Source organism: Emydura macquarii, unplaced genomic scaffold (genome assembly GCF_026122565.2).
Source record: "Emydura macquarii macquarii isolate MOO-44397 ecotype Brisbane River unplaced genomic scaffold, CSIRO-AGI_Emac_v2 contig_1483, whole genome shotgun sequence".
NCBI classification, from domain to species: Eukaryota; Metazoa; Chordata; order Testudines; family Chelidae; genus Emydura; species Emydura macquarii.
The window spans coordinates 11849819-11875285 of NW_027131620.1; the positions used below are offsets into that span (position 1 = coordinate 11849819).

Here is a 25467-nt window from a genome sequence, read left to right on the forward strand (position 1 = left end):
TTGCACTGGTAGCAGTGACACAGGAAATTAGGAGCCAGATTCCACACAGCAAGGTTAGAAGAGGGGTGTGCAAAGACAGCTTGAAGCTCATGTTTCTGCTTCCCTGGTCCTGGGCCAGCACTAGCTCCTCTAAAGGCTGCTCTAGGCCCCAGATGGTTGAAACAGAAACAGAAGATCAGTGGAACACGTGGAATTCACTGTCCATTCCCCTTTGTCAGCAACAAAACCTCTTTGCCATCAGAGAATCTCTCTACACTGGAGGTCAGCCTCCCTTCGACAAATGCAGTCATAACCAACCCTCAGAATCTGACTGTAGGTCTTCTTCAGCCAAAATGGGGTAAGAAAAGGGAAACTGTTCTTGTTCTTTGTGCATAGGGTTTTTTTTTCTTATCATTGTTATTATTCTCTGTCTCCTCTCTCATCTTGCAGGGGCAAACATCTTTCTCTGACATGCTGTACTGAGGATGACACAGAAGTTCATTGACTCCTCAACACAATAGACCAAATTCATCCCTTGTGCACCTTCATTGAGTGAAATATCTGGGCTTTTCTACACTTACAGCGCAGCACCGGTGCAGAAGTGCTGCTATAACACTTAGTGAAGATTCCCCATGCACCGATGGGATGGGAGGTATTCCACCTCTTCAAGAGGTGGTAGATATGATGGTGGGAGAAGCCCTCCCATCAACACAGAGTGGTCTACACCGGAAGGTTGGTCAGTAGAACTGCAGATTTTCCACACTCCTGATTCACATAGTTATACTGACATATGTTTGTAGTGTAGGCTGGGGCTCAGTACACCAGATGATCAGATTTCGACAGTGAGGAGGGCCACAGAAATACCTAGATAGGGAGTTAGCATGAACTGGGTTCATTCAAACTCCACTGGCCTGAGGAGAAAGTTTGATAAGATCATGGTGATTAAATGCTGCACATTACACAGAAGCATGTTAAGCAGAACGACTGTGGGTGTTAATACTATTTTGAGGCAGGTTGTGTGGAGTGGCTAATCCAGTTCTCAGCAGAGAAGCCTTTCCAGTGACCTAACAGAATTCAAAAATGGGCAGAGGTCTGACAGAGATAAACTGTTCTAATTAGCAACAGAGTCAAATCAGCACACAATCTAAAAATTAGAATGTGAAGCCTAAACTATGGATGCGAGCAGGGCTATGGGTACAGCATTTCACACAAAGACTTAGAACATCTGGCATGGACTAAGCTGCCAACTAAGTCCACTGAAGCAGGAGTTTAAGAGACAGGCAGTTTCATGAAAGAAGGACCCTGTGGCATTGCAGAGGCAGTGCTGGGCTAAAACAGAAGGGATCACGCTAAATGTATTACCCAGGTATAGAGTTATGTGAATCTTTCAAAAACAATTCATTTGGTTTAGGGTTTCATTATGAACCTGACCTTGGTTCACCAAGATAAACTCAGGACAAGTTTTGGGTGGATATAGTCTGAGTTACTGATGACCTCTATATACGTTATAGTTTTCATCCCAAGCCAGGTGAATGTGGCAGGTTTGGGCTCCATTGTACTTTAATTAGGGGATTCATTCAAGCCTCAGCCTCAAAATGAAATAAGATTTGCTTAACATCTTGCAAAAAGACACTGCTGCACTTTGCATGGATCTATTCAGGTAGCCTTTCCTGCCCACTTGTTCTGTATGGCTACTACCACCAATGTATTAATACCATTCATCGATAGTTAAGGATTTTCAAGTTGTGTTGGTATAGTTGCAGGACGGCATTATTTATAACTTCCCACACATTCATCTCAACAGACAAACACGTAGGACTGAAAAAAACCAAGAGTTATGGTAGTATTATTTTGCCACAGCCTACAGATTTTTATGGTTTGTTCCCCTGGAAACATGAGCGCTAACAAACTACTGTAATTTCAAATTGTTAGTCAACTCATTAAAGCCCTCTGCGATACAATACTTTTTCTATGATATGGGCAGTTTCTAAAAGGAGAGATATCAAATTTAAAATGCCATAATTTGTTGACTCTCCTCAAATTGTGCACCGACTAATTGCACCTGCAAGAAGTGGTTATGTAGCCATTTTGCATATGCAAATAAACAATGAATGCACAAATCACTGAGCCGCCTTTTACTCTCACTCTATAGATAAGGAAACTGAGACACAGAGAACAAGTGACTTAGCTCAGGTCAGAAAAGAAGCATGTGTAGCAGAAAGGGAAGAGAAACAGATCCTGTTCCTTAACCAATAGACAATCTCTTCCCCTCAATTTGCTCCAAACCTGAACCAAACCATTTAAAAATAATGCTGTTTGTATTTGTGTTTGTATTTTGTTGTGTGTGAGACTAAAAGTGGAAATATGGAGATATTGAGTAGTAGACTATTCTTGGGAGATTTTCAATCCAGCCCAACCTGACATCTTGTTATAATGTTATTTCCATTCTGATTTTCAGGCCAAGAAAGTTTTGGATGGTCAGAACACGTTCTAAACTTCTAGATGCTTATATGAACCCCATTGAAACTCTCTCAGCTTTCCCAGTTTCTAGTATAAATAGATCAAACAATTTCTGGTGCCTTTCAATTAACAGATGAGCACCAAATTCACAAAGCTTAACAACTTGTGAAACTCAAAAACATGAAATAAAATTTGCACAGGAAAATGACAACCAAAACTACTAAATATCTTACCACTTGATAGTCAGCAACACAACACAAAGATTCTCTCCCTCATGTAGACCTAAACTCTGTCAAACCCCTTCATCTGCAAAAGTCTTAGCATATAGACATACCTTGCAGCTTGCTCTGAAGGTCAACAGACCCCACATATTTCAGATCAGGGTAGAAAGCCATTCCCAGAGCTTAGGGACCTTCAAGGAGGATGTCCTACCTCCTGACCCTTTTTTCAGCATCAGTGTCTCCTCTGTTTTAGTGCAGCATCAGGAAAGACGTGGAGTCTTCAATGGGGAAGTCCCAAGCCATTTAGGATTTAGGACTTCCTGGGAGATTGTCTGTCTCCTGGTACCATATTGCTGAAAATGAGATCAGCAAATGTACTTGAGCTAAAACTATCCCATGGAAAAACCCAACCTCAGGCCTCTTCCCTCATATGTAACTCCCTCAACTATATTCCCTAATTCTTTATTTTAAAGTACAAGCATTGTCAATTACACTATGCTTAGAGATACTTAAAAATGCATGAGACCTGTGCTATACCTGGTAAAGATATTCTGAATTTTGACTTTTTGATGCAATTCTTCATCCATTCAATTTTAAATAAACGTGTTTCCTCCAGCCAGCAGTAAGCTACACATCTCCAACTTCAACTCTGTGGCACTGCCAAAGGTTTTCTCCAGAAAGTCAGACTAAGGGATCTAAAAGCCAAAGTTTAAAAAAAATAAATAAATCTGGAGCATGTAAGCTCTGAGGGGAAGTGAGAGTCTTTCTGTTCTGTGTTTCTGCAGAGCCTAACACAATAGGGTCCTGCTCTATGATAGGGGCTCCTGGGTGCTACAGTAACACAAATAATAATATTTTTATAAGCATGTGAGATGCCAACATATATAATAGTCTAGGCCTGGATCATCCCCTTTCTCTTAAAATCTCCGTTTGTTATATTGGGAGCAAAAAGCATAGCAATATATCCATGCTATGCTGTGTTCTTGCAGAATATGGGGTATATGTTTTATTTTCCTATTTTTTTAAATCTATATCTAGAAACGGAGAAAAATAACCTTTTACAAAATTAGTGTATTTCATAGCGAAGAAGGAAGGGTCAAGCAAGCACACAGAAGAGGCAGAGATAAGGGGTGGCTGTCTTAGAGGAGAAGGAGTAAAGGTTTGAAACACAAAGTGGCTGAGGTAATATTTTTTATTGGACCAACTTCTGTTGGAGACACCAGCTTTTAAGCTTACACAGAGCTCTTCTTGAGGTTAGGTTTGAAGTTGTTTAGAGGAAGCCATTCATCCGCAACCTCCTCTTGGTATGGTGTGGACATTGTGGTTGGGATCTGAAAGAAAAAGCAAACATCAAGTCAGCTACTGATCTTTAAAACACCCACATCTAAGTTACGAATACTGAATCCCTCTAAACAATACATACTTCCACCTACATGGTATTTATTAAAAATACAATCACTTCAATAAAATATCAGCCAGAACTGCAGTGTTAGCATACATTTCAGCACCATGGAAACAAACAATCAGGGATCTATTCCAGAAAATGTAAAACCAGAACACTGTGATTTTGACATTTCCCCAACTGCACAAAATCTTTTAGCAGTCTGAATTCCATTTAACAGTGCGTCTTTAAGTTAGGTTGGGTGAGAAGGGAGTTTGAGTGACAGTACAATGTTCCTGAGGGAAGCGGAGTTAATAATGGGACAGCCTTGGAGGATGGGAAGTAGGCTTGGAGGAGGAAGATTTAATGAAGAGAAAGCAAGAGGCTTGAAGGAAAGCCTGCTGTCAGTTTTGACCCAAAAAGAAGGGGAAAAGGCCCGGAGAGATAAGGAGAAGCAATTCTATGTCCCGAACACACAGACTGTGTCAACACAGCTCAGATTTCATGCAAACACTGTCTTGACCATGAATGATTTGATTCCTGTAATTAATTCAATGGTATCTCTGCAGTAACAGAAGAAGCCGGAATGACATGGTAATGGGCTATTTTTATTCCACATAAGCACTGAGTGCTGAGAAGTGGTCTGAAAGCTGGAGGAAATTAAATGCTAGTGTGCACATGCACAATGGTTATGAGTTGGCCAGGAGCAGAGAAGTGTGAATCCGTCTTGCATTAACATGATGAGTTAATGATTTGGCAACTAAAGAACGTCAAACCCAAAACATACCGTGCAAGGACTATTGCTTAGATATTTCCACTCATGTTATTGGTTAAAGGCTATTGTGGCCCATGCAGTCACATCCCATCCAAAGGATACTGCCATTCTCCCTGTTGGGACACCATCTTTGCAGAGAATACACTGTAGCACTTGTGACTGCTTGCTTGTGACCTCTGCACTAGAACAAAAATACTGCATGCTCATGCATCTCTTCTATCAAGACAAACATTTATGCTCAGCCCTACTTAGATGCACTTTTTTGTGGTGGATTCTTTATTTTTCTTATACCTTAATTATGGTGAAATCTCCTCTTCAGGGCAATGAAAAGGACTGGAATTTTTCTGACCTTTGTAAAAGATGACTGCATAATGGTGTGTGGAGGCACTCTCGCAAAGTCTGATATTTCACTGGCTGTTAGGATGGATGACCAAAGTATCATGATCTTTAGCAGTATTTTTGCGGTATACTAAGGTTCATTGGCAACCTGGATGTTGTAGTCTGTTGATAATGTTCTTCTGCTTGCATATACATAACAGGAAAAGCAATTCAGAGGGACTCGGGGTCAGTGAGCCATGAAGTGTACCATTTCACCATCAGAGGCGAGCCAACTGTATTATCGCACAAGCATTGCATTTTGTGAAACAATGCAGTTTGATGGGATGTTATTGTGTGATGTTTTAGTCAGCCGTGGAATTCTGTGCCATGTTAGTGACTCCATTTCTACATTCAAAGACAAGTAAAAACACCATGATGAAAAGCAGGTTAATATTTTAGCTCATATTTCATTACATTAATTAAACAGTAGAGATGTAATATATAGTGTTTTACCTGGCTCTGCCTGAAATTTTTCCAGATGAATGTCTCCATGAATTCTTCTCCTAAACAAGGAAAGCATCCTTGAGCCCTTCTTCAGTAGGGATGCACTGGTTTAACTGAGAACAAAACTTGGACTAATACCTGCAATGCTTTTCCAATATTATCTGTATCCACTCTTATCTGGCCCATTGCAAATAAAACATGATTTCCACAGGGGTTTGCAATGCTTTTTAGATGTTTCTTGTGGAATTCAGACAAAAGGCCAAATCATGGCTCTTACTTTGGCCCCTTGTGCCACTCCTGCAAAATATGTGTAAAGCGACCCCAGCTGTGCACTTGAGAATTCCCCTGGCACAGAGCATTGTATTAGAGGCCTATGCAGAGGACAATTACCAGGATGTAACCTAGTCCTGGGGACTGGCTCCCAGCAGTCCAGCAGTTTGAGGGAGCCGCCTTTGCCCCCTGTCTTGGGTCCTACATTAAGCACAGCTCAGCCAGGACTAAAGGTTTGGGTCAAAAGTATTTCCTTAAAACACTCACCCTCGACTCTCTGGCAAATTACAATTGCATGTATTCTCTCAAAAACCTATGCAATTTAGGTAAAACATTTGATTATAGTATATGATCTGTTCACTTAGTCTAGTGAGTATACATTTCAGAGATTTATCAAACACTCTAATCATAAAGTACCTGCATATGCATAGATAAATCTTAGTCCTGGGATTATAATACTGAGATGATTACAGTCATCATATTCTTTAAGGCTTTTTTCTGCCTGATGAAGTAGGTTCATGTAATCAATACAAAACAGCTTAAAACAATCATTGCTTAGGTGAGGCAGTTACCTAATCTATTGCAAGAGATATGCAAATACTGTAGAACAGGAAACAATTCTATTTTAACAATTTCAGACAGACAGTGATATGTTAATGCTCTTCTTTAACATTTCTGATGGGTTTACTTATATTGTCCATTTTTTACCCTTGCATCGTCCTTTCTATAGTGATTAGCAAGGTACACTCCTCCTCTCTAGTCCCAAAGATAGGAAGTACCATTTCTGGCACTAATTTCCACTTCTAATGATCACAAGTGCACATGGAAATTACCGTAATTAGCAATTTGTCATTCAATGCTCCGGTTGCACTTGTATTATCATATGCATCAGATGTACACAACTCTGCACCTTGCTTGTCTGAAAATCTGCCCCAGAGTATCCAGGCTGCCCTTTGAATTGGCCAATAAGATCATTCTAGGCACTATTGCTTTCAGTTGCCAGAAGCAGGGAGCTTATTCTCATTAGGTCTTGATCTTCCATCATGAGAAGTAATGAGGTCCCTTCGTAAACTACCTGGACTGAGCCCTGGCATAAACGACAACAGTCGAGAACTAGAATTCTGTCGGTCAGTTATTATGACAGCTAGATCATCTTTCATGGTTTTTGAAAAACGTGTTTATGCTCTAAATAAATATTACATTTGTACTGGATGAGTGGGTGTCGGCCAGATATGCAGCATGCTAGCAAATAATCAGAAAGAGCAAAATTCACCCAAGCAGCGGGTCAGCACTGTTTCTTCTCTTTCCAAAAAGGACACACCTTTTAATTCACTTTGCTGACAAGAAAATTGAACCCTCTGGTGTGTGTGTGTGTGTTACAAGACTGCTTTGCTCTAATGGTGCACAGGAGCTATAAAATTGCCATATCCTATGCCACTCCCATCTGAGACTTGACACGTGTCAGGCCACAGATCATGTGGTCAGAGCAATTTATCTGAAATGATCCCTTGACCGCTCTAAATTGCAGTGAGGGCTAGCATGATTCCTTTGCAAGTGCCAGAATTGGGAGAGCATGTGGGTGGCTTAATGTCACCTTTGCCAACCACTAATCTTGTGCTAAGCACAGCCGAGCCAGGTTGGAGTATCTGAGCCAATGATTAGATATGGACCATAGAGATGAGTGAATAGTGGACAAAATTTTCTGTAAATATTTGAATTTGAAAATGAATTTTTATATATATATATTCTACCCTTCCAGATACACATTCTATAAATAAAGATTAGAATTTCAGAAAGTAGTTGAAAATGTTTTGAGTTCAGCAAAAGAGGTGAAATTCAACAAATAGATTATCGGTTATGAATTATTCACTCAGATCTAAGAAGACTGAGTCTTGAACTTTAATCTGAACATCCCTGAACTCTAGGTCCTGAACCTAGATCCAGAGCCAGACTTCCGAGTTGAACACCACCGAAAACCCCAAATTTGAATTTCAGGTTGGTGTCTGTATCCCGAGGTAGATGAGCTAATCTTTATATGCTGCTACTAAATTACATGGCTTTAAATTAAAAAACAAAGTAAATGGTTATCCTCAGATTAGCATTCTAGGATTGAAAGCATTTGTTTTAAAGGTTATAGTTGGACCTGGTTTTAGTAAAATGGTGTTTAGATCTGTGGCAGCTGCTCCCCACTGATATTTATGGCAACTGTATCTCTGGGAAGTGTTTTGATGCTTTGAGCTGATGCTTTTACAGTGCAGTTGAGTATTTTAAGAATCAATTGAAGTGACTCTTCAAATACAATATTGCACAATAAATAAGGCTGCCACATTTCTGTAAAAACAGCAAATATGAAGTGCCCCGTAAATGCTTTTCACTTCAATAGAAAGAAGTTACCATAACTTCAGACTGTCTTTGAAAATAGTTCTGACTGCTTACAGAAGACAACACTAGTAGCTAGTCCCTGCTTCCAAGGTATGTATGACTCATGCCAGGCTATTTTTAATCTATTTAGTTGAGAGGCTTTTTTATGTCAGTAAAATAGCTGCTAATTTAGGATACATTCAATAATTATCACCATTTTATTCCCCCTTTGATAAAAGACTGACATTGCTGCTGAAGACTTGAAAATAACCCACTGTTTCAACCACCAGAAAGTCATCAACACACCTCTAAGAAATATATCAGTAGAGGGTACTGCGTTGAGAGCAAGAATTACATAAAACGTAATTTGCCACCAATTTGGCACCTCAGGTCAATGCATTTGTGGAGGCAGAAAAGCAAAGTGTGTCCCCCTACCCAAACATAGCCTAATTGAAGGCTGCATTGGAAAGTGCTAAAATCCAAATGCCTGCACTTGGGATTCAATTTCAATTTCATCCAGCCCTGACTCACTGACACAATATATTACTTAGACCAAGAGTTTAGAAGGATTCTGAAAAGGATTAGACATTAATATGAACAACAACAGCATTCGTGTTTACATTAGGAAGGATAAGTATTTATAAGGGTACAATCCCTCATGTTTTAGGGTGTAAACCAATCACTGTCTGTCTGGAATGAGAAGGAAATTTCCTGTATGGTCAGGTTATCCCACAGTTGTCTATTAAGGGGATTTTATACCTTCTGAAATATCAGTTACTGGCTAGGGTGGTAGTCTGGGACTCAGGATACTAGTGTTCAGTTTCCTGTTCTGCCACAGACTTCCTACATTATCTTGGGCAGGGTACTTAGGGCATGTCTTCACTACCACGCTAAATCGGTGCCGCTGCCATCGATTTAGCAGGTCTGGTGAAGAGATTCTGTCGATAGGCGAGTGCTCTTCTGTCAATGGCTGTAATCCATCTCAATGAGAGGCAGAAGCTATGGCAACGGGACATAGCATAGTGTGGACAACGCTGCAAGTTGATCTCAGGTACATCGACTTAAGTTACATTACCTATGCAACTTAACTAGCATAACTGAGATTGACTTTCAGCGTTCCAGGTCTAAGTGTCTCTGCACCTCAATTTCCCAGCTGCAAAACGGAGATAGGGAAATATAATTTCTCTCTCAAGGGTGTTGTGAGGATAAATACCCTCAAGACTGTGAGGTGTTTGGATGCTACAATGGTGGGAGCCATGCAAGTACTTCAGACAGAACACTGTAGGAGACAGGACAATAGACAAGATATACCACTGGTCTGATCCAGTGTGCCAGTTACTGGATCTCTATATACCTACTTTCTCTAGCTTTGTGAATGTCAGAAAACAAGTCTGAAGACATGATTAAAGCATTTACAGCCCTAGGAAGCAGAGATCCTTTGAGACTCCAGGCTAATATTTGTTTCTCTCTAACAAATCAAGCCCTTTAGTTTTAAACATATGACACTTTCTAAATTATTCTTGAAGGGTAGACATCAATTATTAAATGGAAAACCGTGAGTCAGCCACAATATTTTGCAATTAAATTGATGAGAAACACTTCCAAGTAAACTACTCAAGTTGCTGATTAATTCTGAGAAGCTAATGAGAATGGAAAACATGTGCCTACAGGACCCAGCCATCTTTCCTGTAACAATTTACACCTATTGATGATTTTACAAATAAGGAAACCAAGGACTATAATGCAGAAACTTCTCTCATATACTTTCAGTTACATTAAAAAATAATCATAATTATATACTGCTTTAGTAAGCCCAAGTGCTAAATTCAGTCAGAACTGAACACATTAACATGTTAACTAATAAGAGAAGAAAATCATCATGCACTCAAATGATTTAATATCTGTAAATCAAAAGTTCAGACCATGCTCAAGAAAGTGCTCTATGGATTGTTGCTTATTACTGCTGAATGTTAGATGACAAGCACAACTAACAGCCATACCACTGAATTTTTCACACTCTGTAATAAGCGCTCATGTTGTTCTGCTATGGCCAAAGCAGCTGAGTGAACCTTCTGATAGATCGCCTCCCCATCTCTTGTCTGAAAGATGAATAGTCCTTCCCCAGTGTCACACATCCTGCCAAAATGAGAACAGAAATGATCCAGATGTGAGGTTTTCATTTGTTCAGGGTGATTTGTAAAGCATATTTTTGGCAGTACTGCTGTAAAAAAAAATGTGATATCAAAGCAAAAAGTAATAAAAATAACAAATGATTGTTTGCAATACAGCACACAGATTTTGATTCAACTTCATAAGCATATATACAAACCACTAGAACAGGATATGAGGATTATTCGTCATTATCAATATCATATGGACCAGATTCTGCAACCTGAATTTATGGAGTAGCATTTACTTACTCACATAATTGCTTCTGTAAATATTACAGAATCAGGTCCTTGGTGTATTTCAGTCTCAAACTATGTATGATGTAAAAGTGTAATATAAAATTATGGCCGGGGCTTTACTTAGGGGTTGAATCTGCTTGTCCTTGTAGCTCTGGTTCTTGACTGCCGGAATTCAATCCTATGATTCTAACCTGTATCACTACTCTTTTATTTTCTAGAAGTGGATCCAGACTAGAACTATGGATGTCACCAACTCCTAAAACTTGAAAGGATCTGGATTCAGCTGTGAGACTCAGGCTCCTGTCTAGAATCAACATTACTGAACTGAATTAAATTACTATGTATCTATTTAGATTTATTAAAGATTGTGTTAGAAATAGGGAAGAGTCTCTTAGAGGAAGCTATATGCCTGCTTCCTATCAAAAGAGTTACTAAGGAGAGAAAATGTTACCCCCACATGCACTGGTGGATGTGAATTTTATTTAACTGAGGAGACCAATATATAAGGTTGCTGAGAAAGTAGGTAATTAGGCTTATATTGATTTGCAACATTAGGAGAGCACAAAATTTCCTCTGGGACCTGTGTGAAGCCACCATATCATTTCTCTTCGCATTTTTGCTCTTTCAGGTCTACAGTGAAACATCCATCTCGGCATAAAACATAAGGCTCTAATAGGAACTAAAATAGCATTTTAACACTAATGCCAGGGCTTTAAAACAAAATTCCACTCTTGCATCTGCATGGCAGATTCTGACTCCATTATTCAGCTCTCCCTAATTGCACAGAATTCCAGTAAAGTTTTGAGAGCAGAGTTTGCCTTCAACTTAAACATGTGTACATATAGATAGTAGATCCATTAGCAGCTCCTAATTGCATCTTAATGTCATTATGGCTAAGGAAGGTGCTATCAGCTTAATAACAAATATATCCTCTTTATCAGGGTCTGTATTCTGCACTAATAGGGGAGATGGAATTTTATACTTTAATATGTCTATTCCATTTCTAATTTCTATGTTTTATTATGCTACTTCTCTTTTAACCTTACAATTTTCCTTACTTAGCTAAGTTGCTGTATCAGTGCCACTTACAAATCACTAAACAATTTAGTTTGGTAAAAAAAAGTCTATGAGTTAGTCTCAAAAGAACTCGAGCTCAGTAAAACGTAGGTGATAGGTATAATTCCTCTAAAACACAGAGAACTGCAACTAAATTCCTTATGAATCCATTCATCAAAAACATGGCAAACTAGATTACACATGCCTTTGCCATTCGTTTTAGTGCGCTCTAGGGAATGACTTGACATTCAAATGCTCTGAATTTTAAGCTTCACTTCTTCTTGGGATACAATCACTTAGAACTCTTAATTCTTCATTGTGCCCAAGGGTCAATCTTTGTGTTGTACAAATTACTGGCAGAGTATGGTATTTTTTCCCTTTCTTTGAAATCTGTCCAGCCAATACTCTGGGATCATGTACAACTTTTATGAAAAATAAACTACACAGTAAAAAGCAGAATCAGTGTGCAAAATGTGTGCTCTTTAAGCTGCAACTTAAAACTATCCATATCAAAAGGATGAACTAAGAGCTTTTTCCCCACAAGGTATGGAACACCATCTGTAAGTTCTGAACAATCTCTACTGTCAATCACTTAATATGAGATGGGGAAGCTCATTAGTACCATCTAGGAGTGGTCCCCCTGCCCTCCCCTCTATGAAAATAGCTTACAGTAGTGTAGCAAAACGCACTCACCTCCCTGCTTCAAACGTAAACCAAGTTGGGTCTCGTCCATACCGTCGGAGGGCACTTAATGGCCAAGAGATGAGTTTTACTCTGGGATTCTGGATATCCCAAAGACAGATATGCTCAAATGTTATCTGCAAGGTACATTCCCCATGCATATCTAAATTAGGGGATGGCATCAAATACACATTGAATCTCTCTGGGAGAAAAACAAAAGGTTAGTCTAAAATCTCTGTAAGTTACATGTTGAAGACATTATAGGATTTTCCTATTTTTCCTTTATTTATAATTACTAAGACTTATATCCACTTTTAGCAATTACTTCAACAATAAGAACCTTTTAAAACAACAATTGAGATTTGAAGTTCTTTGGGGCAAGGGCCTATTTTATTACACATCTCTAACGGCCTAATAGAGTCATGGATTGCAAGGTTAAACAGGACCATTGGGATCATCTTGTCTGATCTCTTGTGTGATACAGGCCATAGAATTTCCCCAAAATAATTCCTAGAACAGATCTTTTAGAAAAAAATCCCATCTTGATTTAAAAATAGTCAGTGATGGAAAATCCACCATGAGCCTTGGTAAGTTATTCCAGTGATTAATTACTGTCACCATTTAAAAAAGTACGTTTTATCTCCAGTGTGAATTTGTCTAGCTTCAGTTTCCAAACACCAAGGGAGAAAGGTCAAGGTTCAACCATATGGGGCTGAGATGGCCGGAGACCATTGAGAAGCCACATAGGGGAATTTAACAGTTCTCAGGATGCTGCAAAAGTAAACTCTCCAGTGGCCTGTTCTGCAGGAGTCTGGAAGGGAGGTGAGGTCTGGTGAGGCCTGAGGAATGACTAGGACATCGCTAATGGATCCAAACCTACACAGATTTACCAACAACATCTCATACAGAAGATTGCTGTATGCTACCTATGGCCTTCAGTAGGAGCTGTGAAACTCTCCAGTGCCATGGTTCCAGGCTTGGATTGCACAGAAGATTCAGCCTTCTCTGTTCAGTACTGATTCCCAGGCAAAGCCTGTTTACTCAGGCTTTACATACAGGACATGTGTGTTATTGTGAAGAACTATAGCAATGAAGTTCTTGTCTAATAATTATGGATGTATATAAAAAAAAGAGTGTCACAGGAATAGTTTAACTTCAGTGCAAGTTTGTGCATTTAAATAAGTCTCTAGTCTGTGTTAACGATTGCTTAAGATTTTATATGAACTCAATTTTGCAAAGAGGATTCCCTCAGTCTACTTCTCACAGACATGGAATTATCTAAAGCCACTTAGCAACTTGTCAAACTGGTTGCTTCTCATTCATCACCATTTTTTTTCTTAGACTTGGTACACATATTTTGGATTGAATGGGTAACAATCAGAATCAACAGAGGAAAGTAGCAAGTAGATCTGAAAATTAATGTATTCTTTAATTTCAAGCAGGGATATTAGAGGTATCTTAGAAGTTTAAATCTGATTCTCCACTCTGTTACATTAGTTCTGGGATGGTATAACTCTGTTTAAACCAGTGGAATTGCACCAAAACAATGGAATGGAACAAAGAGTCAGATTTTTAACTCTGAAATCTGGTTTTAAAACACCTGGGAGAAATGCTGCTAAAGGAATTCTGGATTTTCTTCAGGTGAAAAGCCAACCTAAGCTTGCAAAATTAACTCCTTTAGTTCAATGGATGGTTAAAAATTGAGCTAATATGCATTCTCAGTTACATTTTCAATGCAAGTCCCTGTGCTCAGCATGCAACAGAAATGGAATAAGGACAAATCATAAATTCTAAGATGTTAACCATGCATGGGTGTCTGAGAATGACTGTTTGGCTAGTAATGAAAGCCACTTTTGGATACAGATATGAGGGAAAATAAGCTAATAATTAGGGCTGCTTGAAACTTTTTTTCTCAAAACTGTTGATTAAAGGAAAATTGGATTTTCAGCGTAATAACAGTTTTTTACAAAAAGTCTGTTTTCCGAGGAAAAAATTTTGACTTTTCAACACAAAAGCAATTTTCCAAAAACTGAAAGGTTTTCAGCCAAGAAATAACCCAAAACTTTAAAATCATGATTGGAATGTCTCTTAGATTCAGAGACTTTAAGGTAAGACGGGGCCATGATAATCAACTAATCTGACCTCTTGCACATTGCAGGCCACCCAACCTCACCCACCCACTCCTGTAATAGGACCATGACATGTCCCTCAGTTACTGAAGTCCTCAAATCATGATTTAAAGACTTCAAGTTACAGAGAATCCACCATTTACTCTTGTTCAAATCAGCTAGTGATCCGATCCAAACTGCAGAGAAAGGCAATAAAAACTCCCATTTTCTGCCATTCTGACATGAGGAAAAATTCTTTCCTGACCGCAAATATGGTGATCAATTGGACTCTGAGCATGTGGGTGAGAAACACGAGCCAGACACTTGGAAAAGAATTCTCTGCAATAATTCAGAGCCACCCCCATCTAGTGACCGATCTCTGGCCATCAGAGATATTTGTTAATACCAGTCACAGATGGGCCATATGCCATTGTAGGCAGTCTCATAATACCATCCTCTCTAAAAATTTATCAAGCTCACAGCTCCACTTGGAAGCATGTTCCAGAACTTCGTGATCGCTAGAAATGTTCATCTTATTTCAAGCCTAAACTTATTGATGGCCAGTTAATACCCACTTATTCTTGTGCCACCATTGGCCCTTAACTTAAATAACTCCTCTTCCTCCTGTTTATCCCTCTGATGCATTTATGAAGAGCAATCATATCTCACCTCAGCCTTCCTTTTATTAGGTTAAACAAACCAAGCTTCTTAAATCTCCTGTCATAAAGTAGGTTTCTCCATTCCTCTGATCATCCTAGTAGCCCTTCTCTGCACCTGTTCCAGTTTCAATCCACGTTTCTTAAAAATGGGAGACCAGAAATGCACACAGTATTGCAGATCAGGTCTCACCAGTGCCTTGTATAATGGTAATAGCACTTCCCTATCTCTGCTAGAAATACATCGTCTAATGAATCCTAGGATTGCATTAGCCTTTTTCAGAGCCACATCACATTGGTGGCCCATAGTCTATGATCATGGGAGATGTAGTCTGGCTGCCAAACTTGGAAGTTCAGGGGAAAAAAAATCAAAATTTTCCCAGGGGTGAGGTGGAAAGGAAAAGAGGAGAAATTCCAGCCCGGGCTTCTCAAAGAGGAGTGTATTTAGGTGTATGCATGTGAGCTTACAAAAGATATTCAACAATTGTAACCCTGAATTTTGCATGAAGTTAATAAAACTGTGTGCACTAATTAAATAATTGAAAGCCCATTTGTGCATACAATTAGCTGATTTCCATATGCAAGTGAAGTAATTGAAATCCGATTATGTATGCAATTATCATTTATTATATGTATTGCAATAGTGCCTAGGAGGCACAGTCATGGACTGGGACCTTATTTGGCTAGGTACTTTCCAAATGCAGAACCAAAACATATTCCCTGCCCCATAGGGTTTACAATGCACCTAATTTATCTGAAAATCTAACTTGAATGTTTCTAAAATCCTGAGTCAGAGTGCCAGTTTAGGAGAACAGGTTAATGCTGATAACAATCAAGAATAGTGTTTTGTTTGGGGTTTGTTTGTTTTGATAGCAGGTAGTAAAAGCTTCTGTATATTTCTGGTTTCTATGTGCACAGTCCAAACATTTCAGTAACTGAGCCATGCACGCAGGTAGGAATTATGCTCTAAAACTTTCTAAACACTAAAAAGTTCAATATTTAAATACATACCATTCTGCTCTCTTTCGACACCAGAGGCCAACAAGTCAGGTTCTCCCAGACTTATGTCATTAATTCGAGTTCCTAGACATTCCATCTGCAGCACTTTGCACCACTCATCTGCCTCGAGTTCTGTATAAATGCACAGAAAATCGGCATGTAGGTACAATATGTTTGTAACTTCACAATTAACATTCCTGTGTTTTCTAATGTACTGTGCCAGTTTACCCACCTGATTCACAAGCAAAGGTTTTGGACGTGTCATCATTAAAATAAATGCCTATAGCATGTTTCTTTGTGCTTTTTGGCAGTCTTAATATATTCTTCACGTTATTGAGTTCTGTGACCTGAAAAAGAGCAATTTGGAGTTCTAATTAGGATCCTGGAATTAGGACTATTGAAGGGAGAAGGAGAGAAGAGAAAAGCATTAAGTCAAGCTGCAAAAAAACCCAAAAGAAAAAAGCCCATTCGCACACTGAAGGAAAAGCCATCTTGACATGAATCAGGCTCTCAAATAGATTCTGAATGATAAAGTAGCCACAATGACACTTCCACTGCGTCATATTTTATCTGTGTGCAAGCTCCAGTGAAACCCAATAAAAACAGGATTTAAACCACAAGGATGGTGGAATCATGTCTTCAGGAAGCATCATTCAGGCCCGTGCAGGAAACACATATACGAAGAATATGGGAAAGAGAAAAAAGGTAGCAACAGGGCTAAGAGAAAAGGTTTCACTTGATCCATTCACTGAGAGGGTGAACCGGATTCTGTTATGACTTGGTCTGTGGAACAGTAAACATTAAAGCGGATGACATTTTCTATCTAAAACTATTTCTGATGGAAAATTAGTTTTTCAAAGGAAATGTCTGTTTTCCTTGTAAGCCTGTGATAGCAGGGGTTGAACACAATGACCCAGAAGCTCCCAGCCAGCCCAGTGTCTTACGTTCTTTGAAAATTTTTGATTTTTTGGTCAAAAATCCCAAAACCTAAAAACTGAAAATTTAAATCCAACCCCACTTGCCCTCCCCCCCAAAATTGATTTTAAATAATTTTTAATCCAGGGATTTCCAGGATTTGGTTGACAAAAGCTGAAAACATTTTGATTTTCTGGTTTTCATTTTTTCAATGAACAGTTGATTTTTTTTCCTGAGGAAACATCTCCCATTTTCTGTCTAGCTCTAGTAAACAGCTTCAGCAGGCAAAGGTGATTTTTAACATTGCTACATAAAGAACCCAATTTTCCAGCCTGGTCTAGGACTTTGCTCTAAGATTTTCACAAATAGGAGCCTAAAATTAGGCTCAGTCGTAAGCTGTTGGTTGCTTTGCACTATTAACACTCAGGCAAGTAGCTAACTATGGAATTAGGAGACTACATTTTTGGCTTCTGTTTTGGAAAATCTTGGCCTTACATCTCAAATTTTTCATTGCAAAAGTAGCCATCTGAACATGCACTTCAGCCACTCCTTCCATTGGTGCATTTTTTTTGGCGCAATTTCATCAGCAAGAGGAAGGACGATGCTACTAGACCTGTTTGCTCAAAAGACAGCTTACACCATCGTCCAGGTTTTACTAGTCCTGCGAATATACTGGAAAGGTCCTGTAACACTGAGCAATATTATATCCCAGTGGAAAAATGCATTTGTTTTGACCATTGTGGGCTGGCTATCTACAGTACTGAAAGACTAAAGGCATTACAATCTATTTATAACGAAGTGAGAGACAAATATCCTAATAAGCCTTAGGCTCCCACTGATCCTCTCTGACCCAGTTCCTTCTCAAAGCAGTTCTGTTGCATGTTCCCTTCTGGTGAGAGATTGAGAGAACAGACCTAGAGGAGGAAAATCCTTGTAAAGCTAACCTCTCTTGAAGGAGAATGGGGCAAAGGAGCAAACAAAGTGATGGATGCATTGTGAGCAGCCTCCAAGATAAAAAAAGCGATGCATCCTGTGTGAACTCTCATGTCACTGAGAAGCAGCAGAAAAAAAGTCAGGAGAAGGCTATCCCACAAACACTAAACTGACCGCTAAATCTCACCTCTAGGTGGCTGAATTCAGAACTCAGACTTCCTTGCCTATGAATTTTAGATTCAATCTTAACATTGCTTTAAACAGGATAACCTAATTGTGCTTAATTTGCATGATCTCTTCCTACTTTTACCACCTGCTACCAAAAAACAAAAACAAAAAAACACTATTCTTGATTGTTATCAGCATTAACCTGTTCTAAACTGGCACTCTGACTCAGGATTTTAGAAACATTCAAATTAGTTTTTCAGACAAATTAGATACATTGTAAGCCCTATAGGGCAGGGAATACGTTTTGGTTCTGCATTTGGAAGGTACCTAGCCAAATAAGGTCCCAGTCCATGATTGTAGCTCCTAGGCACTATCGCAATACATATAATAAATGATAATTGCATACATAATTTGATCTCAGTTACTTCACTGGCATATGGAAATCAGCTAAATGTATGCACAAATGGGCTTTCAATTATTTAATTAGTGCACACAATTTTATTAACTTCATGCAAAATTCAGGGTTACAATTGTTGAATATCTTTTGTAAGCTCACATGCATACACCTAAATACACTCCTCTTTGAGAAGCCCAGGCTTGAATTTCTCCTCCTTTCCCTTCCACCTCACCCCTGGGAAAATTTTGATTTTTTCCCTGAACTTCCAAGTTTCACAGCCAGACTATATGTTAGAAAGTTTATTTTGACAGCTTAAGTGGGACTCAGATGGACCTTCTGCTGGTTTTACATCAGGTGAATTTCACCCTTTAGACAAATCTTGGAAATATTGAAATAAGTAGGAACTTTGCCATAGATTTAAATGAGACTATGACTCATCAGATATTATACTGAAGAAAAACCTATAGTTATAACTGAAGTTAAATTGTAAAGAAAAATGTAGAAAGATTGTCACCATAGTAAAATTAATCAAGAGCTATCAAACTTTAGTGCAAACTGCATTGAAAACTTAGTTCTTGTGTGGTGGCATTTCACACAGTGTGGTCTTTCTGAAATCCTTTACTTGTAGCTATGAACATTTTCGGATGAAATTTAGTTTTGTAAAACTGAGCAGGCTGCAGTCAAACCATTACCCTGTGTGGTGTGATAGATGAGTAATCCACGATTTTGACCCCGGGTCCTGATCCAAGTATCTGTGCTAATGTGCACATGATTCCTTCTCTTCCCAACTGGCTTCAATTCAAGACCCTCTATGGCGCAAGACAACATAAACACCATGAGAGGAATAACTTGAAGAAACCAAGCAATATGGATGTCATTTGGACCGTGAATTACACGAGTGATTTGATGTAAAGTAGTAACCAGCAACATCCCTGTACTGACCAACTCTTTAATTCTCTACTTCCACATTCTACAGCTGCACTTGTGTATCTAAGGGGGAAACTATTTAAAGATCTCTTGATAACTGAGCCGCTGTGTCCCTCAACAAACCATTTCATCATCATCCCCACGTGTCCAGGCAGTCTTCCTTCTGCTTACATGGTAGATGGTGCAAATGGCCTTGCACATACATGCTGAATCCATGTTGAAAAGTGACAGACTACTAACATCTTTTTGTATTGTGCTTTTGGCAAGAATGGCTGATGAGGGAATCTGAAAATACCTGGAAATATTTGTGATTGACTTTTTCCTGGCTTCTTTGAGTATGACTCATGTCACAATCTTACCTGGTGTTTATTATCATTATTACTACTATTCTTTTTTCTGCATCTTACTAGTTCTCCTTGACTCAGAGTCTTTCACAATTTTCATATGCATGATTTGTCCTGTACTCACATTAATTAATTAGTCCTCAACAGCTCTGTGAGATAATGAAAATTACTGTACCTATTCCCATTTTTAGAAATAGAAAAATGGGAACACAAAAAAATTAAGGCCAACATTTTCAAAAGTGGCCTCTAATTCTGGATGTTCACCAGTTTCAGGATAACTGCATGTGTGACCACCTCCATGGTCTGCTCAAAGAATGCCCTCTTAGGTCTCTAACCATCACCTCTCCCTGGAGAGGGACCCATGTTCTACTCCCTCCTGACCAGGGCTTTATGCTTGCAGCCTCCTTGTACTCCCTGAACTGTGATTCTCCTCAGCAAGTCTGACCAAGAATCAAGGCCCCACGCTTTGCTTTCTCTCCAAGGGCCATGACCCACATATTCCAGTGATTACAAGTCATCACGGATTCTAGTGAGTACTGCCAAGACCTGCTGTTAGGGGCATCCAAGCTTCTGTGTTTTACAGGGTGGCCACTGATGCAGCCTCAGAACACTGGACATTGCAGTACTTCTGGAGTGGCATGGAGCACCATGCATGCAAAGTCACGCCAGAGGAGGCGGAACAGCACACACTGCAAAATGGCCTCCAACACAGTGATATCAGACAAAACTATGTCCGGTACCAGACAGGAACTGTCTGGCTTAAAATCAGATGAACGGCTTACCTAGTGCTCTGGATCTCCTGTGGTGCATTACACTTCTAGAGCTGCAGCGCTGGTTCCTCCCTTTGCCTCTCTGACATGTTTCTGGGAACTGACTCTCAGCGTGCTACCCACTCAGTCTCCTGCCCTAGCCCTAGGACCAGCATTGACTCCCGAGATACCCCGGTTAATTAAACACACCCCTTTCCCTTAACTCCACCCAAAAGATATCAAGGTCCTAGTTTGCAGTTTAACTATCTCAGGGGTATAATGTAGTTGTCGAGCAGTCAGCGCACACACAATCCAAAACCTTTATGCTCCTTTATATGCAATCACATAAAAAACAGGAGAGTACAGATCGTACAGAACAACAAACATGTGAAACCAATGGCCCTCGCTTTCTAGCTCACAAGTCTCTTGTGAGCCCTTGGAGAGCCATCTGGGTCCAGGAAGGCAAGCAGACAAGGTAATCCCTCCTCACATAGGTTGTTGTATACTAACTTGTCTTGCTCACTCCTGGAGCCTCTCATCAGCTTGTGACCTGGTGCTCTCCTAATCCATGCTACCTCTCCTGTCTCACCCCCTGCCTCTGTGTGTTTCTTTATTTAAACCCTTCCTGGTCAGCTGGCCTCTTTTGTTCTACTGCTGGTAAGTTTCCACTGTTAAGTAACATTGTTAACGTTAAGTATTTCCCATTGTATCTGCCTGCTGTATACATGCTACAGGACTTGTATTATGAAAAACTGCTGTATTATGAATCTCTGTATGTATGTGGGTTCACAGTAGCATACAACTTCACAGAATCAGAATTCATCAGTTGTACAGACGTAGCCCCACTTTGTCACAGAATCGGACACACATCTCTTTCAAAACCGTGTACATTTATGTAAGGACAAAAAACATACCAAGAATATATAGTACAAGAAAGGTCCAAACACGTACTAAACATACCAAAGTCATCCAATATCCACATGGGGGAGTCTGGCAAATCAAAGTCCTTCCAGTCCTTCAGCAGGGTTTGGACAAAAGGTTGTGTCCATTTGTTTAATCAAAATGAAGGCATCTTTGACAGGTTAAACTTCAGTCTTTTAGACCAAAAGGTCTTTCTTTGTCTCCCTGGGCCTCTAGTGCATATCTAAACCAGTACATGCAAACAACCCCATGGGATGGTACTTCTTAGGAGTGGTTTACAGTCTCGAGACTGCATTAATTACCCCCATTGTTTCTAGTTCCCGGAGGAACTGTGGTAATCCTTGCTCCTGGAGTAGGATACAATCCCTAGTACACAATGATCCATGTAACATTCATAAAGTTAATACGATAGTCTCCAAAAATACTGCATGTGATTGTAAAATCTGACACGGCTTCTGGTTGTAAACGTCCTGCTTAAACAGTGGGTGAAATCCACTGATTTGCTATTGCCGTTGACTTCAGTGGGGTCAGGATTTCAACCCCAGGGCCTAATGTTTTAAAAATGCTGCCAGTCTTCAGCTACTGAAGTTATAGGAATTTGGCTTTTTTTGAAAATCAGGCCTATGTGTCCAAAATTTGTCGTTTAAAAACAAGGGACTCAAAATTAAGTCCAAATTTTTAAAAATACATTCACTCCCAAATTGCACAGCACACTGTCCAGTGCATATGCATAGACCGAGGATTTGTGTGCATGCGCTCACTATACTCTGCTTTGAGGCCCACTGAGTTAGATTTAATATTCCTGAGTCTGTTTTTATTTTATATTTTATTCCTTCACACAGCCTTGTGAGGGACTGGGACAGAGAACTTCTTCCTATAAAACAAACCCCAAAATCCTCCAAAGTCCCATTCATGCATATGAATAGCAGTACAGAACAACATGAACTGTTTTAATTGCTTCAAAATGTCCTTCTGGTGCTGAACCATATATTTGTAGATGGGTATTAAAAGAGCCAGTATTCTAATGGAAAATTAGGAGGAGTACATTTGCATCTGGAACTCTATCCCAGCCGCCATGTATGGGTGCAAAAAAATTATATGTATGCTTACTGGCACCTGCCTTTGCAGTCACAAACAACTGCTAACAATCCTAACTCCAGTGGGCAGAAACCATTTTTAAAGGGCTAAATGTATCACACCTTTCTTAAAGGAGAAATTATCAACCTCTGCATGTGCAAAACTGCACACACCCAAAGATACGAGCGTGTTAGGGTTTGATATCTGATAAAAATATTATTTACATTTCATAAGGCTTCCAATTCTGGCTTGTAAAAGAATTATGGCTAAAATTACCTATTGAATTTTGAGATTTACTAGTAATATCTCACTAACTATATTCCCCCCAGCACTAGTGCCTTATCTCACATGTTCATTTGAGCTATGCTTGAGATCCATAATCCCTGCCTACCAGCTTTTTACTATTTGTCATTTCACAGTAAGGAATGGCACACATACATACCACAATACACCTGATAAAACTTGACATGCCAATAAAGATGCCAAAAATGCCCTGCCAATTTTTTTTAAAGTCTCAGACCAGACATTTTATTCATAATAAGTAATAGTATTCATTAAAATAAATGTTTAACAGCCAGTGATTAGCAGAGTGGTCATACTTTAAATGTCTCATTTGCTACCGATATAGTTTTGCATTAGTGAGCTTGGAAAACAATTACAAATTACACAATTCAATTTTCCAAATGGATTATTTTATAACTAGACAGAAAGACTGCTTAAATTACTTCTGCTGTTTTGGGGGAAGATTAATACAACCGGATTAAAAATCAGATCCCCTTGAGGAATCGGTATATTCCTGTCAGCATTATGCAATTAATTGGCATAGTACTGGAATATTAAGACCGTTTCTGGCACATTGCAAAGTCAAAAGCCATTTAGAGAAACAAGAATTTGAATTCCAACATTCCCCTCCCCCGTTCTTTGCACATTGTAATTTGGGGTGATGATTTATTTATATTTACCAAATGAAAACTAGACAGCTACCTAAAAGGCAATTTTCTGCCCAGCTTTTGTAGTTTGTATCCTAATTATTTTTTCTCCCTTGTGGGACTGAATGAATTAAGTGGCTGATTCGCTTTGTGTATGCAAATTTGCAGTGCACTTCTTAAGCTTCAGATAACTTTGTTCTCATATAAATCTCCAATCTATATCCTTGTCCTGAATAAATCACATCCATAGAGCCCTTTAACCTTTATAAGTTGTAAAAATAATAGAAGATCCCAAAATTAAACTGATATTATTTATAGGCCAATATTTTACAAAAGGTATTTATTTCAAAAAGATATTTTGTTCTTTTACCTTAATGAAGCATTGATTTTATCTATTAAGTACAGGACTCTTCCATGGAACCCAGATAGGTAATGGAAGTATTGAGCCTTCCCCTATGCACTCAAAAAAGGGATAGCTAAAATCTGACCTAATAATTAGTAGATAGCATGTACACATCTACTGAAATTATTATACCTTGCCCATCACCATGGAATCTCAGCACCTATCTTATAGAGGATGCTAATGCAACACATGTATACATAATACACAAAGAAAGTCCACATACCATTAATCTTTAGAGTTAAGCCAAAAGAGTAACCTATTTTTCCTATCTTTAATGCTCCTTTGCTGTAGGTATTTTAAGCCACATGCCGGGCTGGCAAACTTTCAGTCCTGTCTTGTCATCAAAATTTTGCACACAGCTGATTGTCTTCAGAAGCTGACAAACACCCCTAACTCTGCACATGAAAAACCAGCATCTGCATAATTTACATATTCAAAAATGGACATGCAAAACTGGAAGGCAACATATTGCTGTGAAAAGCTTTTATGGAAGACCCTCCAATTTTTCAGACAACTTTTAGGCCTAACTCTGTGCTGACCTACACGCGATGCACCACCACTGAAATCCTGACTAGGAATATTTACATGGGGGACTTATGCATGTTTAAAAAAAAGAAAGAAAAAGAAATCTAAAGAGCCTTTTAAAAGTAATTTGAAAATGCTGTGAAGATTTTCAGTTTTTCAGGGTTTGCCATTAGCCATAGCCTCACGCTACATGTTTTTCCTTGATCATGGGGGAACGTTATTCATTTTAAAACATCTAGTTCCCCACCAAAAATTCATATTTTTCAGGATATTCGTTAACCAAAATAAACATAGCATTATATATATATAGAGAGAGAGAGAGCGAGAGAGAGAGAGAGAGAGAGAGAGGCCTTATTCATGCAAGATAGGTGTGCATAATCACTGTGATTGCATATGTAAATGCCCCTGGTTGTCTGGTTGTGCATTTGCACTGATTAGGGAAGTCAGTCTTGAAGCTGAAATTCATGCTGGCTTCTGTACTGTCATTCTGAAATTAATCACGAGTTACGTCAATAAGTCGTACATGGTCTCCATTTATTTGTATTTGATTTACCAGCATATTTTTCACATTTAAGGAAGTGGCCTGATGCATACTTAAAAAAATAAGAGTCCAGATCTGTGTTGCATCAGAGACACAGCACAGAAGTACACAACACAGAAGTAAAAAGCACAGAGAGAGAGTGGGAGGAAAGGTGGTTTTACACCACCAAGTTTGCAAGCTGGCCAAAACAGCATTGCGCATAAATTAGAGCATCCCCCAGGATGCCTATGGGCTGCATTGCATCTCAGTATCCAAGTAGCACTATGGGTAGGCCTCCTCCCACCCTCATTCCAAACCCTGCCTTGAATCTTATGCTGGGGCTTAGTGTAAGGGAGCTCATATCATCCCTATGCCACTTCTACATTAGAGGATATCACCCAGCCCTCTGTAGTTCCTTTACAGCCCCTTTACACCACTGGAGTGGTGTATAGAGGCCAGAGTCGACCCCAAAATTCCAATCT

General features: G+C 39.3%; 1 protein-coding gene across 1 annotated transcript in view; it reads right to left on the reverse strand.

Moving 5' to 3' along the window:
• The window catches only part of DOK5 (docking protein 5), a 77139-nt gene that overhangs the window by 7521 nt on the left and 44151 nt on the right, over positions 1–25467 (reverse strand). The window contains exons 3-6 of the mRNA XM_067554205.1: positions 16410–16524; positions 16190–16309; positions 12427–12616; positions 10270–10405 (exon numbers count right to left, since the gene is read on the reverse strand). Of these exons, the coding sequence (XP_067410306.1) occupies positions 10270–10405; positions 12427–12616; positions 16190–16309; positions 16410–16524 (561 nt within the window). The remainder of the gene's footprint in view (positions 1–10269; positions 10406–12426; positions 12617–16189; positions 16310–16409; positions 16525–25467) is intronic.